This window comes from Myxocyprinus asiaticus, chromosome 43 (assembly GCF_019703515.2).
Source record: "Myxocyprinus asiaticus isolate MX2 ecotype Aquarium Trade chromosome 43, UBuf_Myxa_2, whole genome shotgun sequence".
Lineage (NCBI taxonomy): Eukaryota > Metazoa > Chordata > Actinopteri > Cypriniformes > Catostomidae > Myxocyprinus > Myxocyprinus asiaticus.
Window position 1 is genome coordinate 28,141,422 of NC_059386.1, and position 18,457 is coordinate 28,159,878.

General features: G+C 38.0%; 1 protein-coding gene across 4 annotated transcripts in view; it reads right to left on the reverse strand.

Moving 5' to 3' along the window:
- Positions 1-18,457, reverse strand: part of LOC127433778 (unconventional myosin-XVIIIa-like) — a 63,542-nt gene that overhangs the window by 5,548 nt on the left and 39,537 nt on the right. For 3 of the 4 annotated variants that reach the window (XM_051685970.1, XM_051685968.1, XM_051685967.1), the window contains 22 exons: positions 17,681-17,790; positions 16,433-16,498; positions 14,385-14,513; positions 12,812-12,955; positions 12,254-12,343; positions 11,968-12,087; positions 11,647-11,767; positions 11,289-11,416; positions 10,857-11,011; positions 7,896-8,019; positions 7,595-7,795; positions 7,370-7,480; positions 7,180-7,284; positions 5,398-5,544; positions 5,155-5,268; positions 4,285-4,401; positions 4,102-4,185; positions 3,865-4,002; positions 3,409-3,594; positions 2,615-2,754; positions 2,305-2,349; positions 880-1,002 (listed from right to left, as the gene is read on the reverse strand). In XM_051685970.1, coding sequence (XP_051541930.1) covers positions 880-1,002; positions 2,305-2,349; positions 2,615-2,754; positions 3,409-3,594; positions 3,865-4,002; positions 4,102-4,185; positions 4,285-4,401; positions 5,155-5,268; positions 5,398-5,544; positions 7,180-7,284; positions 7,370-7,480; positions 7,595-7,795; positions 7,896-8,019; positions 10,857-11,011; positions 11,289-11,416; positions 11,647-11,767; positions 11,968-12,087; positions 12,254-12,343; positions 12,812-12,955; positions 14,385-14,513; positions 16,433-16,498; positions 17,681-17,790 — 2,698 coding nt within the window. The remainder of the gene's footprint in view (positions 1-879; positions 1,003-2,304; positions 2,350-2,614; positions 2,755-3,408; positions 3,595-3,864; positions 4,003-4,101; positions 4,186-4,284; positions 4,402-5,154; positions 5,269-5,397; positions 5,545-7,179; positions 7,285-7,369; positions 7,481-7,594; positions 7,796-7,895; positions 8,020-10,856; positions 11,012-11,288; positions 11,417-11,646; positions 11,768-11,967; positions 12,088-12,253; positions 12,344-12,811; positions 12,956-14,384; positions 14,514-16,432; positions 16,499-17,680; positions 17,791-18,457) is intronic. The other variant, XM_051685971.1, reaches the window with a different exon arrangement.

Below are 18,457 nucleotides of genomic sequence, written 5' to 3' on the forward strand. Positions count from 1 at the left end.
AACATGAAAACAGCAGCAGAATTGGAGATGATCAATGAATGAAACAGAATGATACACACTGTGACAGAGATAAACATGAATTTCCAAGAACGAAAGAAATTTGAGAAGTAATTTAGGAACACAATTTACACCAAACCCAGGAATAAAAGGAATTAAATGGAATTAAACTCCTATTGGCCGGAGGAAGGTTATGTAACAGCTTTATACAAATATTTATGTGAAACAACACCGTAAATGTAGCTCATGGTGAGACATGATCATGAATCCAACACTTTCAAAAATGCTGTCTTGAGCTCAGAAGCACTTCTCACAGATGGAGAGGCCATTTGTATCAGCACATTTGAAAAGCTGTTTGTCCAATCAGATTAGAGGACCGGAACTAACTGTTGCATAATACAGTGGTTTAATACTGGAACACTCCTCAAAAGTGCATATTTTAATGAAGAAAAGGCATGAATAATTCACTCTAAAGAAATGCATTGATATTTCGTTACATTTGCACATTTATGGACAAAAATTCTAGTTGATTTTGTTTACTGGACCCTTTCCATGAAAATTAAACCAAAGGCTGTCGGACTTGATGTGAGTACATAAAAAAGGCTAGGACTCCCTGTTTTGATGTAGGACTCCTGACAAAGTTCTGTAAATATGATTGTTCCAACATTTTTGTCATAATATAGATTTAAGACATCAAATCTTGAGTCTTGAAGCTTTTAAATTATCAACTGATTGTCAAGATTAGGGTTAAGGTGTTACAAGTATAATTTATTCATTTTACAGTAAATGTAAATAGAGTGATTACATTTTTCCAGCTCTGGGGCCTGATTACATTCCTTGAAATGAAAATCTAACATACATCTAAAAGAGATCCATACTGACCTGGGCGTCTTCTGGCTTCCCTCATCAGTGAGCATCTTGGTGGATCCCTTGCTCTTGGAGAGCAATGACTTCACCCCATCCACACGGTCTTCCACCTCAGAGTCCATATCTGATTCATTGCCACTGCCAACAAAAAATTTCAATCAGATGGGCAGTTGGCTAGATTATTACAACACTTTGGTTAGTTGTTACTGCCACAAAAACACACTACAAGAAATTTGGGAAAAGACAATTTCATCAAATCTATCAAATTTAAAAAGTTAGGCCAATGCCTAAATATCCCTAAGCAATGGCCAATTTCATATCAGTCCTATACTGTAAGTATTTGCAGTTATTCCAATGAACATCAGGCATGTTGGTCTGAGTCTAAGAAAAAATTAGTTAAATGAGTTTTGTGGACAAATGAGAAAGCAGATAAATGCCTTACATGTATTAAAGGGAACACAAGCACAAACATAAATATACCCACAAATTACATAAAGTACATACATGTACATAATGCAGTGGCTTTAGGCTGCAGCTGTTACTGGACAAATTTAACTTGCTATTACACACAGTTCAAACCGTGAACCAGACACTAATCTACGGTGACAATCTGCTTCTTTTGGTTGCATATCACAGTTCCACCCAATTACTGCAATCATCTGAATGCAGCGGACTCTCCCATCCTCTCTTCTCCCCCACCTTCCATTCAGTTGCTCACACAACAACACATAGAACACACAACAACACAACCTGCTAAACACAAGTCAGCAACAAGATGCAACTGAAATTCATTGAGCTTTTGCTAAATCATAATTCAGTCTGGGAAGTGGGAAATTTGTGCATTATTTAGATTTTAAATAAACTGGGGTAAACTTAAAGGAATAGTTCACCCAGAAATGAAAATTATGTTATCATTCACTCACCCTTATTTTGCTTCAACCCTGTATGACTATGTCTTCCGTGGAAATAAAAGTAGATGTTAGGCAGTATTTTAGTTTCAGTCACCATTTACTTTTATTGCATCTTTTTGCCATACAATGAAAGTTAATGGTGACTGCTTAACATCTCCTTTTGTGTTCCATGGAAAGAAAGTCCAAACAAACAGTCATACAGGTTTGGAACAACATGAGGTTGAATAAATTATGATAGAATTTTCATTTTTGGGTTAACTATCCTGTTAAGATTTCTGTTTTTTGCATTTAAATAAGTTTATATGGATGTCATAGAGTGCAAGGATGATTGAGTGGAATGCTAGTATTATGAGCAAACTCAGAATTATGTTAAACATGTACATGCTCTGATTCTGATGATTGTTGTTTTTTTTATTTATTTATTTTATTTTAGCTGCGTGGTTTGTCTGAAGACAGATTCATACAACAATTGTAATTACAAACTAAAACTAACAACAGGTGAGAAACAAACACCACATATTATTCTCACGTTTTGTTCTTTCTTTTTTGATACTTTGTCACCATGTCTTGTAAACTGCATAAAACAGAAAAGGAAAGAGAAGAAAAGAATGGAGGAAATGAGGAAAATTTCAATCAATTCAAGAAAATTAGCAAACATTGCACAGAAGGAAGTGAAAGATACAGAGATGGTGAAAATACTGAAAGAACTGGAGAAGTTGTGTATGTACACTTAATGATAGTGACATGCAGTGGTCATCTCTATCAGCTCTTGATAAACAGCAAAAGAAATGTTGCCATGGGAACAGTTGACTAGAGAATAGGCTAATCCCTCCTTGTACCTGCTGATGAGGTCTTCGTCATCATCTGTTTCCATTTCATCCTCCATAGCGGCCTGCAGGTCACCAATCCGCTTAAAGGCCAACTTCAGATCTGCTTGTAAGCTCTGATTGGCTGCTTCTAAGCTTTCAATATCCATTACCTGTTCAAGAGCCAAGCAGTCAAAGTTTTGAACATTAACAATGGGTTTACTATAGTAACACAAACTATTGCAATTATAGTATTAGCTTCTAAATGTGTTTTGGGTTCCATTTCTTACATAAAAAATACCATTGTTCGGAGCCATGTAGTTACTTGAAATCAAAATATCTTTATGGTCATCTATATGCTAATGCACTTCTTTTTTTTTTTTTCTCCCCTTTTCTCCCCAATATGTAATGCCCAATTCCCAATGTGCTCTAAGTCCTCGTGGTGGCGTAGTGACTCGCCTCAATCTGGGTGGCGGAGGACGAATCTCAGTTGCCTCCGCGTCTTATAACATGGCTTGTTGAGCGTGTTACCATGGAGACATAACGCATGTGGAGGCTTCACGCTATTCTCCACGGCATCCACGCACAACTCACCACGCACCCCACCGAGAGCGAACCACATTATAGCGACCATGAGGAGGTTAACTCATGTGACTCTACCATCCCTAGCAACCGGGCCAATTTGGTTGTTTAGGAGACCTGGCTGGACTCGCTCAGCATGCCCTGGATTTGAACTCGCGACTCCAGGGGTGGTAGTCAGCGTCTTTACTTGCTGAGCTACCCAGGCCCCCGGCTAATGCACTTCTAAAAGTTGCTATGACACTCACCAGCTCATGTTTTTTGCGACTGGCTTCTGCCTCTTTCTTAGACAGCTCTGTCATCTCCTCCTTTATGTCTCGGATCTGACGCTGCATGCGTTTGTTCTGATCCTTCTCCCGGTTCTCGCTGGTGACACGCTGATCTCGCTCCTCAGTCATCTTCTCCAGGTTCTCCTTCAGCCGTGTTACAAGAGACTGGAGGACAAACATGGACAGATGGAGAGATAAGGGACAGCGAGATTGAGAAACCCAAGGACAAGCACTCAAAAAACCACAATAAATGCTGCTGACACAAACGCTGACACTGACTACTGTCTCCCTTTGCATAGTGGAATTTTTGGACCCATTTTGAACCATTTTAAAAATGGGTCAAAATGACCTACAAGACCAAGGAATGGTAAAGGGGCTTTAGGTGTTTAGGTAGGTTGTAATTGTGTCATGTGCAAGTTAAACTTTCATGCATACCTCCAGGCGTTTAGTCTGGGTTCTCTCATATTCTAATTTTGTCTCCAGTTCACGGATTTTAGCTTCTTGTCGGCTGACCAGAGATTTCTCCACCATGGACTGCTCCTGAAATTCAAGATGTGACTGCAAGGAGTGGAGCTGTCATTAAAAATAAAACAAACAAGCACAGGTCACACTGAGGTCCTGCAAGATATGGAGATGTTCTGATAGTGTATTTGTTTGGGAGATTTTTGGTACCTTATCCTGTATCTCTTGTTTTTCCTTCATGGCCTCTTCCAGCTGGGTCTGCAGGTCGCTGATCTGTGCCAGATCTCTGGTAGACTACATTCATAACACACACACACAAACACACACAGTTATTTTAGCTCTACATCTGTGCTTATGCATCTGTGCGATGTGGCAAACAGGAAGTTAGGCCACCTGAGCAACTGCAGCTTTGTGTTTTTTCAACAGTTCGTTCATGTCCTCCTGATCTTCCTCAAAGCGAGACTGCAGATCATTCTTCTCCCTTTGTAGACGACTCACCTGCTCTTCAAGCTGAGAAAGACAAGACCGAAAAGAGCATGTTGAAGAAGAACCAAAGATTTTAACAAGAGTTGAGACATTAATAATGTCAAAAAAAAAAGTTCATGCAATCAGCTTAAAAAATTAAATGATATCTAAATGACACAAACTAAACTTTTAATGACAGAGAAAAGACTTCATAACAATCCCATAATGAAGCTACAGCGCTGCAGTGCTTTAAAAACTATGCTTCTGCCATTTTAGGGTGAGAACCAGAGTAGGACTAAAATACTGTAATTACACACAATAATTGCATATTTCTGGTTGAGGCAGTGACAAGGAGATTACATCCCTTAAACTCTCCTATTTGACATCATTGCCTCTTCCTCAAAGTAAATCAAACCAACTGTACCATTTAATTATGTAACATATTTCAGAAATCCTAAAGCTGCCTATTATGTGATAGGGAGAAACTTATGCAGTGAAGGGTAAGCAGAGGAGAGAATGGACATGCTGTATATTAATTCTTTGGTTACCAAACGTCTAGGCTGAATCTCAATTTGTTTACATCTACCAAGTATGAACTGCACTGCAAATTGCACTTAATTATGTACATAATACAACTGCTCAATAACCGGAGAAACTACAGTAAATCAAACCTGTCTACAGTCTGAAAATGTGGGGTTATCCAGTGAAAGCATGAGTGGATGAGGAAGGGACAGGAAATGGCAAGCGACTGAAGAAGTGTTTGGTTCATGGAGAAGAGTGCCACAGAGATTGACTCACAGACATCTTGGATTTGGTGATGTCATCCATCTGGATGTGAAGGTCTTCAATCTCCAGCTCCATAGACTTGCGTGCTTTAACTGCGGCTGCACAGGCGAACTCCGACTCCTCCAACTAAACCAGAGGAACAGAAGAGGAGTTCACACATGCACAGAACCACATACATGCACAAGTTCTTCTCAAATTCAGCTGTTGTGGCTGTGTACTGAATTTCTAGACTACTGTGTGTCTGTGTGATTCTACCTTATTTTTGAGTGTGGAAATCTCTCTTTTGCTGGGCACATTACTCTTCAGATGGTCCAGCATGATCTGAGCATCAGCCAGCAGAACCTTTGTGCGCTTCAGGTCCTTTCTGAGACGCTTCTCTGTCTCAACGTCCTTTTGACCAACCTGCAATTAAGTTTGTAGAAAGTCAAATAAACATGCAGGAACAAAAACAAACACATATAGGTATCAGAATAACACATCCATCATGATGAGTTGTTTTGTGTTTTATTTTGTAGTGTATGTTGTACTGTTGTGCTGTATGATGTTTTGTGTTATACTGTGTTATGTTGCGCAATGTTATATAGTGTGATATCTATGTGTTGGTCTGTGCAGTATGTTGTATTGTGTAGTGTTGTTATATTGTGTTATATAGTGTTACAGTATGCTATGCTTTGTTGAGTGTTGTTGTATTGTGAAGTGTTATTTTGTGATCTACGTTGTCTTCTGTATTGTGTTTTGTAGTGTTGTCTGTAATATAGCTTTGTGTTATGTCGCGCAATTAAGTGTTATATTGTTGTGTATTGTAAATTATTTTGTGTTATACAGCATTGTATTATGCTTTGTTGAGTGTTATTGTGTCGTGTTATATTGTGTTGTGTATTATATAGCTTTGTGCTTTGTTAAGTGTTATTGCATTGTGCAGTGTTGTGTGATATATTGTGTCAAGTAATAAAGTTGTGTATTGGTTGTTGTGTAGTGGACATGTTATATTGTGTTATATACCACTGTGTTATGCTTTGTTGTTATTGTTTTGTGAAGTGTTGATTGATATTGTGTGATGTTTGCTACATAGGTGTAAGCTTTTTGCATTGCTTGTTATATTGTGTTGTGCAATAAAGCACTATATTGGGTGTTGTGTAGTGTTAGGTGTAATATTGTGTTATTTACAGTAGCATTGTATTATGCTTTGTTGGGTGTTATTGTTTTGTGTGTTTTTGTGTTGTGCGTCGTTTTCTATATTGTGGATTGTTCTATATTATATTGTGTCGTGCAATGTGTTTTTTTTTTGTGTGATGTGTTATATACCATTATGTTTTGTAGAGTGTAATTGTATTGTGTAGCGTGTGACCTGTAATATTGTGTTATGTTGTGCTTTGCACTGTTCTGTTGTGTTGTGTTGTGCAATAAAGTGTTATATTATGTGTTGTGTAGTGTTGTTGAGTGTTATGTTGTGTTGTGTTACATTTTGTTAAGCATTGTGTGATGTGTGTTATATTGTGTGTTGGGTAGTGTTAAGTGTTATATTGTGTTATATAGCATTGTGTTATGCTTTGTTGAGTGTTATTGTGTGTTATATTGTGCTGTGTTGTGTAGTGTTTTGCATTGTTTGTTATATTGTGTCATGCAATAAAGTTGTGTATTGGTTGTTGTGTAGTGGATGTGTTATATTGTGTTATATACCACTGTGTTATGCTTTGTTGAGTGTTATTGTTTGGTGCAGTGTTGATTGATATTTTGTGTTGTTTGCTACATTGTGGTTTGTAGTGTTGTGTGTATTATATTGTGTCTTGCAATGTGTTATATTGTGTGTTGTGTTATATAGCGTTATGTTTTGTTCAGTGTTACTGGGTTGTGTAGTGTGTGTAATATTGTGTTGCGTAGTATTTTGCACTGTCTGTTATATTGCGTTATGCAATTAAGTGTTATATTGTGTAGTGGTGAGTGTTATATTGTGTTGAGCATTAGTGTCGTGTGATATGTTTTATATTGTGTTGTGTAGAGTTGTGTTTTTTGTGTGTGTGTGTGTTGTGGCAGTACCTGTTCCTGAGCGGTCATCAGTTTAGACTCAAGGTCTCTCTTCTCTCTCAGAACCCTCTGTTTATCTTCATATTCTTCCTCTAACTGCACTTCCATCTGTTTCAGCTGTAAACACACAAAAGAGATATTATCATATACTGTATGTATGTTTGAAATTATTAAGTTGAAAGTCTAGATCCTTGATCTTCACCTTCTTACTGCAGGACAGTCTGATCTCCTCGACCTCCTCGTCTTTACCATCCAGCTCTTTGGAGTGTGTTTGTTTCAGTCTCTCCATCTCCATTTCCAACCGGAGCTTTGCCTAAATCACACACAGAGATCACACGAGGCTGCATGTTGGTATTCTCTTCTCCAAATTCAAAGTCACTATCCACTTTTTTAATCAGACATTTCTTTAGCCCCTCCCTTTCTATACCTGCTCAAGCATCTGAATGGTTCCAGCCTGTTCATCAAGCTCCTCCTCCTGATCTTTGACCTTGGCTTCCAGGTCACGCAGTTGTTTCTTAATCTTTGCGAGTGATGCCTCGTCTTTTGACTCCTGGGAGGAGAGGTCTTGGAGCTCGGATTCAAGCTGCTCCAACTTCAGACTGACTGCACACAGCTCTGTTTCCTTTTCCTGCATCCACAAAAGCACATCTATCTGTACACAGCAAAAAGGGGAAGAGAACACCAAACCACTCACACACACACACACACTTATCTGTCTTAATTCTCACCTGTAGCTGTTGTCTAATTGTAAACACTTCCCCAGACAACATATCTCTCTCTCTGGCCAGTTTCTCCCGCTGGTTCCTCTCCCTCTGTAGTTCCTCATGAACCTGGTTCTGCTCCACATCAAACCTGCCAGAACATCAGAGAGGAAGACAGACAGGTGCTGAGAGATATCATTTTAACCACAATATAAAAATCATATCAACAATGGGCCTACATGTCTATCAAACTTCAGTCAGTAGCACCAAAGCATGAATTTCCTCTCTCTGATGAAATCTGATTTGTGGCTGTCAGGATTTTTAGATCATAAAACTTTTATTTGTGTTGTTAGCAACAGATCATATGATTGGCCAGAGTTTAAGTAATGTGGACTTCCTTCAATTCCTTCTGCTTCAAGTCTCTCAGGGGAAGCCTGTCCTATAGGCAATATAGGCAGCCGTCTAGAGCCCCGACGTGCCATGGGGGGCCCTGCGAAGGGGTACATAATGAATGAACATGCTAATCCTGTCCACACGAATGTATAACTACTCTTCAAAATTCCAGAAGCGAGCTGCGCTACACGATGTGCCGTGTTTTTTCAGCCGACGTGCATGGACCTGATCATTTAACACACAAACAACAATAATGGTGACAACCAAAAATAACATTAAGATTTCTCAATAATTATCACATGACAAATAACTAAAAGTGACAACAAATGCAACAAAGACATAAATAAAAGTAGCAAAACAGCTAAATAAACAGCAAAACCAGTAACAGTAATCTGCATAATTTATTCATGATGTCTGTGCATTATTCGGAACAAGAGAACCGCATTGTCCGCAGTATTTTTAACGACAGATTCAACACCTTCCTCAAAAGTGCTCAAGTTCGACAGAAATGCAGAAAATAAGCCATTGCAAATGTTGAATATTTTGTGGCTATTTAAGTCTTTTGAGCATTACTTTAACACATTTTAAATGGCAGAAACTGTGCTTGTGAATGGTTTGTCATGTTTTAACAAGAATTATCTGGAGAACCCGATTCAAACTGCCGACATAAGGATGCAAAAAGTCACATAGAGTGAAGATATGAGAAAAGAATCTAACCAATCTAACCTTCAACATGTAACCAATGAAGCTATCTGCAAAGATCTGCTCTTTAAGAGGTAAGCTATGTGTAGTTATTATTCAAACAGTATATTATGCTATACTGTATTTGTTTATTTTGTAATATATTTTAATACATTTGGTGTTGTCTTTCTATGTGCAGGCCATATTTAAATTATATATATTTTTTTTATTTAAATAAAAACATTTTATTTACACATTTTATTATTTCCTCATTGCTGCACCTGATTGTCACTGATTTTTTAACTTCCATTCACATTTGCACTTTTTGTTTACATTGATTTTACATAGCTATGTGGGTTGTCATGTGGTTGTCAACAATGTCCTGTGGTGTGACATCCTACTAAAACTATTTTAAACACAATTTTTTTTATTATTTCCTTTTTGTATCATTATTTTAGCCTGAATGCAGTTTTTGTGTACATGCAGTACATGAAGTACTTTAAATAATTCATGTCAGTGTGCAGGATTATTTAAGTGAACTGCTGAATGGTGATAACGTTTTTTTAAAAAGATAAAATGATGACCAGTCACAGCACATAAATTAAGCACTTTCCCTAATACATTCATATACAGTTTATCCTAAAACCTTCATGTTAAAAGAAAGGGTTGATGAACATGTTATTTCTTAGTATCTCAGTTTCTCTTAAAAAGAAACCACGTATAATTTTTGATACAAACCCACAGGCTGGGCCTGATGTCTCTGCAGATATATTCATGAGTTGTCATGCATGTTGAGGGCTAGTTACTGTAGCTCCATGTCTAATGTTCTTCTACGATCTAAAATTAATCGCCAATCTAAGCATTAAATTGTTTCCTAATCGACATCAGCCACATGCATCAGCCATATACTAAACATTATACAGCAGCATTAAAAGAAGGCAACCAAACAACCAACAATTAAACAGCCTAAACAGTAAAAATCAGTCCAAACAATCTAAGAGTAAACAAACAGCCCAAACAATCAGACAGTAAAAAAACAGCCCAAACAATCAAAAAGTATACAAACAGCCAAACAATCAGACAGTAAACAAACAGCCCAAAAAATAAACTGTAAACAAGCAGCCAAGCAATCAGACAGTAAAACACAGCCCAAACAATCAAACAATAAACAAACAGCCCAAACAATAAACAAACAGCCCAAGAAAATCAGAAAGTACACAAACAGTAAATAAACAACCAAACAATCAGACAATAAACAAACAGCTTAATCAGACAGTAAACAATCAGTCCAAACAATAAACAAACAGCTCAAACTATCAGACAGTAAACAAACAGCTCTATCAGACAAATAATAAACAAACAGATCAAACAATCGGACAGTAAACAAAGAGCAGAAACAACCAAACAGCCCAAACGATCAAATGGTAAATAAACAGCCAAACAATCAGACAAAAAACAAACAGCAAAAACAATACAGTAAACAAACAGCCCAACTAATAAACAAACAGCTGAAACAATCAGACAGTAAACCAAAATCCATAACAATAAACAAACAGCATGAACAAACAATAAAGAAACAACTTAAACAAATCAGACATTAAACAAATAGCCCAAAAAATCAAACAATAAATAAACAGCCCAAACAATCAGACAGTAAATAAACAGTCCGAACAATCAAACTGTCCAAACAATCAACAGTAAACAAACAGCCCAAACAGTAAAAAAAAAAAAAAAAAAAAAAGACATAAAAATCAAATAGTCCAAACAGAGAACAAACAGCCCAAACTATCAGACAGGTCAATAAAACAAAACAACCCAAACCACCAAACAACTAAAAATCCCAAACAATAATCTCTATAATCAGAATTCACACAAAATGAGGTATGCGCCTTTATGTGTGTAACTGGCTCTTACTTTCTCTGTTTTCTCTCCAGTTCATGGTTGCGTCCTTCTTGATTTTCCAGGTGCAGTTTCGTGTCTTGCAGTTCAGCTCCCAGTCGCTGACATTTCTTCTTCAGCTGCTGGACAGATCGCTGGGACTCCTCCTGATCGGCCTGCAAGTCTGCTAACTACAGAGAGAGAGGGGCAAGGTTAGACAAAGAAACTATTTATTCTTCCACTTTTTTGTCATGAAGTGTCGCTGGTTTCTAACATCAGAATATTACACACATCTGGTATTACACACTACATCATTCTGGAGAGTTTTGAGCTGTTCAAGCACATATTTGATTTTGTAGCAGATGTTTGCAGTTTGAATCCAGATAATAAATAGCATGCAGAGTGTGTGCGTGTGTGTGTGTGGTTTGTGTAGTGCTTGCCTGTGTGTAGTGTGTTAGTTTTACTGACTTTTCTCTCCAGGTGTCTTTTGTTCTGTTGTTCTGTCTCCAGCTTGTCATCCAGTTCCTGCTGGAGTTTCTTCTTTGTGAATTCTGTGTCTCTAATGGCTCGTTCATATTTCAGTCTCCATTCACCACCTGACAAAAAATTACTTAGTTAAAGTGTGTCGTGTTAAGCAGTTTCTAACCAAATCACAAATCAATTGGCCAGTCTCTTCGTCCATACATTTGAGAAAAACTCACTTCCTCTAAAATAATGGCTATTTTCTTTATAAAGTGAAGCAATTCTATAGTCAAGCTTCCGGGTTGCCACACCTCCTCTGGCTGCTCTCTGATTGGTCATCTGTACTGCAGTTTATTTTTGGTACCTGAATCGTCATCTCCATCATTGTCCATTTCAACGTTGAGTTCTGATGCTTGGAGGAGCCTTGCCTCCATGATCTCCATCTCCATGGACTCCATCTGTTTCTTAACAGCAACAAACTTCACCTGCGTTTAAAAAGAAGACAGGAACAGGTATATTCCACAGCGACCCACTTGCAAAAATCCACTCCCACCATAACCTCCTCAGACATTAAAAACTCTCTCTTTTACCTCTTTAACAAGGTTTAATAAACAGAAAGTTCCTCCTGAGGTTTCTCCAAAAATCTTTAAAACACAACTTTCAGTCAGTCCAAGAGTTTACATACCTGCATATCCTTCATGTCTTTCTCAAGCCGTAACCTCTCGCTTGTTTCCGTCTCCAGCAGCTGTGACGTAGACTCCGCAGAGTTCCTCTCATCCGACAGCTCTGCAGTCAGCTCTGTGATCTACATTAACAAATATAACCTTCTTAACTTACAAAAAAGAACCCATTCGTTCACTTTTGTTTTCTCCAGCTCTCCCTATCTCTTGTTTTACTCAACCAGAGCAGGACAATAAAATTAGGCCCTGCTTTGCCTAGTCCTGAAGTCAAATCAGATGCTTGTCTCTTACTCTGCTCTCCAAACGATCCGAGGTCAGTCGCAGCTCATTTCTCTCCTTCTCCACCTTCTCCAGCTTTAACTTCAGATACATGATCTCCTCCTACGAGTCAGAAATGACAATATTCTCTCTAGTGCAAGCAGTGTTAACAAGACAATACTGAATATTTAGATAAGAACAAGACCATCTTTGGCCTGAGGTTTGTTAAACTAATATTGTGATGGTCAGATGTTCTTTTGATAAGGCAGATCTCTCTGCCTCTAGCTGGGTTCAGGAAGAGGGCAGACACCAATGTGACATCTCCAAAGCAAATGCTTTGAGCTCAGATTGAGATGTGATGGGAGCCAAAATCAAAGAGATGCCACAGCTCTACGGCTGATGCAACAAGAGCCCTAGATCATGTCACCTTTAAGGCAAACGTTATCACATACACACATATGCACAGGCAGATAAACCTTCCATTCCTCCTCATCTGAAATTCTAAATCTATATACCATCATAAAGATTGACAGAGGCTTTGCATAGTGAGAAAGTCTGAGATGAAATAAAGAGCAAGGCAGACAGACTCACGTCTTTTCCTCGAATCTGTTCTTCGGTGAGCTGAACTTCTACTAGAGGCCGTACGGTGGTGAAAAGCTTCCACCAAGGCCAGTCCTTCACACCACGATTCTTCTTAATGTTCTTCTGGAGACAACGGATGGCCAAATCCTGGATCTGTTTAGAGAGAGGGAAAGAAAGGGAGACAGACAGTGTGAGCAGATCTGTATCTTCTGATTTTAAGTTTAAGCATTACGTGGATCAAAGCAAACATGCTGATAAGACAGATCTTCATCTGTGAATTACATGAAGTTGAGTGTATTAAAAGCTTGACATAAAAAGATCAATGTTCTTGTTCAGTGTTATCTGAACGTGTTTAAGGATGTTTATGATGCTTTTATTGAATTTTATAATTCTAGAAAGACTGAACAGGTGACAAATTGTGCTCAAAATGTCACCTGTAGCAAGTTGTGTCAATAGTCTATAGATTCTATAGGGATTCTATAGGCATTCTTAAGGGATTCTACAGTAATTGTAAATGATTCTATAGGGATTCTACATGAATACTATAGGTATTCTACAGGACTTCTACAGGGATTAAATAGGAATTCTATAGTATTCTATAGGGATTCTACTAGGATTCTATAGAGATCTATTTGATTCTATAGGGATTCTACAGGGTATCTATAGGGATTCTACATAAATTCTATAGGAGGTATTCAACATGGATTCTACAGGGATACTAAAGGGTTTCTACAAGAGTAGTATATGATTCTATAGATATTCTACTAGGATTCTAAGTATTCTATAGGCATTCTACAAGGATTCTATAGAGGGCTTCTAAAGGAATTGTAAATTATTCTATAGGGATTCTAGATTAATTCTACAAGGATTCTACAGCAATGGTTCCCAACCCTATTCCTGGAGGTCCCCCAACACTGCACATTTTGTATATCTCCCTTTTCTGACACACCAAATTCAGGTCTTGGAGTCTCCACTAATGAGCTGATGAGTTGAATCAGGTGTGTTTAATTAGGGAGATATCCAAAATGTGGTGTTGGGGGGACTCCAGGAACAGGGTTGGGAAAAACTGTTCTACAGGAATTCTATAGTATACTATTGGGATTCTACAAATTCTATAGGGATTTAATTTGATTCTATAAAGATTCTATAGGGTTTCTTCAGGATTCTATAGGGATTCTTCAGGAATTCTACTAGGATTTTATAGGAATTCTATAGGGATTCTACAGGGATTCTAAAGGGTTTCTATGGATTCCATAGGGATTCTATAGGATTCTAAGGATTGTATAGGAGAAGGATCATTGTTTAAAAAAAAACAAATTGTATTTTTTTTTAACTACTACTACATTGACACATTCCAGATCGACAGCACGTCATCCGTGGCATTTTGTTTACCAGTGAGGAAAATATTTTTTAGCAGCTGTGTTTTGTGTATGTTTTAGTACTACTTGTCTTACAAGCAGACAGAAGTAGGACAAATATTTGTGGAGACTTTTTGTGATTGATTACAGTGGCGGACATTCAAATTCAGCTCAGGACTGCAAGGAAACACAGAGGAGATGCAGTGGAGGGAAAATGAGTTTACCTTCCTCTTCTTGAAGGTCTGTCGGGACAAGTACCCCCTGCAGGCTGCTTGGAACAGTGTGATGTTCTGTCTGGTGTATTCATCCCTTTGTCCCTCGAGTTTAGCCACAGTTCCAGCTCTGAAGAACACCTAACACACACAAACACACATTTGGGGGTTAAACCTGACAACAGCATAGAGAGTCTCCCCCAAAAAGTGTTTATTCTATATAACATCAGGAAGAGAGTGTGTATGAACATAGTGCTGTATTCTCAAACATATGCTGCTTTAATTTGTAATAGAGCTTCTATAACATAACAACATTAGCAAGCTGACATTGTTCATGTAATCAAATATATATAAAAAAGAATTAAGACTTAAATATAAATTAAATTCAACAAAAAGAAGACTAAATGAAAATAACAAATAAAAAGTTAATCAGGAAAATGTTTGTGTGTGTTTGCTCAGACTGTTTTACACCTGAGCTGGAGCAATAGATACGAAAACCAAGAAGACCTCTTGTGATTATACACATCCAATTAGATCATCTCTCAACTGACCCATCCAATAAGCTGAGACATCAAGAATCATATCCAAAACAGGACAGCCAACCAGAACAATCTGAACAACAAACTCAGTGAATCAATTTCCATTTAACGCATTTTTGGAGTTTATTTAGCATTGCGAGTACTTGTAACAGCAGAAGTCAAGCAGAACTGACAGGAGATGTCAGTAGAATTGTAAATCGTTATGTTTTTCGCTGCTTGAATCCTTTGTGAAGGGATCTTTAATGTTGTAATCCATTTCAGAGTGCAGTTCAGCCTTCACAAATCCTGAAGCCATTTGTAGCTGCCACAAAATGATTACTAACTATTCAAACTTATAATACGGTCCAATAAATCCCCATTCTTCTGGGAGCACGTCAGGTGGGACTTGTTTGCAGCGCTGATGTATTTTTCTGAGGTCTCTTCGGCTCTGTGTGAATTTTCAGCTGATGGGATTAATCTGTTGCATGCCAGCGTCTGTTTAGACTGATTAGTGGCGGCGCAGGATGCCAGAAAGACAGAACTAGAAAAGACTCAAACAAACAAAGGAGCTCACGCTTGGACTCATGTTTCTCACATCCAGCCGCGAGTGGTTTACAGTCGCTCACAGAAAAACACACACAGCAGCAGTGGTGTTTTCTCCAAGTAGGCAAGGGAGGCAGTGCCCCCTCAAAAAAAAAATGTTAAAGAAAATAATAAACAGTACAACAATATAAATAAACAAATCTTGTGAAATATGACATCAAATAGTGTTAAACGTCAAATTTTTCTTAACTGACATTCAGTACATTTACATGCCCTTTAAATTTGATTTCAGTCAAAACAAAAATACGTCTTTAAAAATGTTGTGTAAATTCTTTAGTCCGACTGAAATAGTACCAGTTCAATTTTTGCAAAGTCGGACTAATAGATAATTCTGTTGTAGCTCGGCCTTGTCCTGCATGTATGCATGTTAATTGAACCATAATTGACCTCAGCTTGACAAGACTTTGAAGTGCCTTGGTTTTAATAGTTTGTTAACAGAAACATACAAAAATATGAAGCTATAGTATTGGTTTTCTGTAACAGTGTAAGGTAAATGCTGTTTCATATTCCTTCAACCCAAAAACCATGTAATAAAATTGAATAAAATCTAATAAAAATATATATTATAATAATTCTTACTTAGTCTGTTTCTTCTGCTCTAGCTTCTGTACTACTCTACCTACTATTGCAGCAGATTTTGTTGACTTTTGTATAACAAATTGCTCATTCTGTTTATTGTAGGTTGCTTTGGATTAAAGTGCCTTCAAAATGACTAAATGCTAATGTAAATGGCAAATATAATTGCAAAATACATTTATACTGTGCACAAAAACCATTGCAAAGAGTGGAACTCATAATTTCAGAAGTCCAACACGACACTGCACAGTAGGAATATCACCTACTACTTTTTGATATTACAGATTTACCTGCATCCTTCAACGCTTCATAGGTGACAGAATGAAGGGAAGTGTGTGTGTGTGTGTGTGTATGTGTACTCACCCTGCTCAGGCCCATGTGATAGCTGCTCTTCTCCAATTCCAGGGACTCCAAAAGCTCCTCTACTGCCTGCAAGACACACACACTGTGTCATCTCTAGCTCACACAGTCTACATTACTAAAACACTACTGACCCATGTGTACATCCACGCACTGGTCAGTCTCTGCTTTCCAGGTCTGCTACGGCCCCTAAACTGTCCAGACAACCATCAGCCCCCACAGTGACACTGACACTCTCATGCGGAAAGGTCTTGAGAACTTGATCTATCTGAAAGGACCCATCTAGATTACACCACTAAAGGGGGCGCTGGCCCCTAACAACTAAAGGGCCATTGTTTGAATCTGTTTCAAAGAAACCCTCCACTGAGACGCTGATACAAGAGAAACATGGTTCTGTCTCTCCCTAATTCTCTCTATTTGCATCTTTCCTCCTTCCACTGGGACTTTCAACACCATTGACCTTCTCTGACAGGGCATCTTTCTACGCTCTTTTTACCACAAAAAAGTCTGCATCAGGGTCCAAAATGAAAACTCCTAACTGAACTGAGACAATTTACAAGAGATAAATATTTCATACTTCCCATGAAAATGTATTTTGCATAATTTTTAAATATTTTTAATCTAGTTCTGTTCAGCCGACAGCCACACTGGATCAAGCAATGGCAGGAATTTTGGAGTGGGGCAGTCTGTTCACTCAACCAATGGCAGATAGGGAAAGCTCCTTTTTTTTTTTTTTTTGCCAATTCCATTGTACTCTAGTGGCACAAAAAATGACACACCTCACCTTTATGTAGGTTTTATTTACATTTTTACTCGCATTTGGTGCGTGGCGAGTGTTAATTTGGGACCCTGTCAGCGCTTTGCATGCTCAAGGCCAAGTTACATTTAGGGTTTTGTAGAAGACTTTTCTTTGGTCTCTCCAATCACTGAGCCAAAATAAGATTTGGAGGCCCCATGGACGGAGACATTTTTCAAGCTGATAATTGCAGTACATGTGGCCATTTAGTAAGCGCTAAAGCCCAGAGCAATTACTACATTTTTCCTGTCTGCTCTGTGTATTGATTCGAGTCAGAGGCCCAGCTGGGGATTCTTGATTAAGCCATAATAATAACCCACAATTACCCAGAGTTCATTTCTGTCTTGGATTCACAACACACAAGAGTAAGTGAAGCTCAAAAGTTTATTTCTGTCATTTCTAAAGCTCTTGTTTTATTACTGATGTGCTATTTTCTCTCTTAAACAACTACTCACTCGTTTCTCATCCTTCACAATGTAGTTTCGGCCCAGTTTCTTGGTCAGGTGAGGAGCCAAAATGTCAAAGCGTCTTCGGAACTCAGAGAAGACCATGTGATCAGGGAAACCTGTACAAGGAATGCATGGATTCATTGGTCCATTTTAACTGTAAATTTCTAAAGAGACAACATTTAACAGCATTCACTACGCACTTAAAGACACCATGAAATAACCTGACAAGTGCAGTTTTCTGTCCTGTGTTGAAGTATTTCCAGTTTAGACAAAGTTCATACGGGACATATCAAAGGCTTTGTTCGTTTTCTTACATTGTTTTTTTACATTTATATTTAAATTTAGTCATTCAGCAGAAGATTTATCCAAAGTGACTTACAAAATTGTTACAGATCAATATTAAGTCCTTTTTTTTTACTATAAATCTCTCCCATTGCACTCCCATTGTATGGACCTACAGAGCTTCTAAAAATCTTCGTTTGTGTTCAGCAGAAGAAAGAAAGTCATACACATCTGGGATGGCATGAGGGTGAGTAAATGATAAGAGAATTAAAAGTTTAGGGTGAACTATCACTTTAATATTATTTTCCCTGCCCCCATGCCCTTGGTTATATAAGCAGAAAAGTTGTTTCAGAGGTAGAGAAAGTTATTACTAACTACTTTGATAAAAGATTATGATAACTAACACATCTTTAGAATTAAGGGCATTGATTAACTGCACACAGTAAGACCAGGAACATTTCTTGAGAAATCAAATAAGTTCAATTTTGATTTTATTTTGTC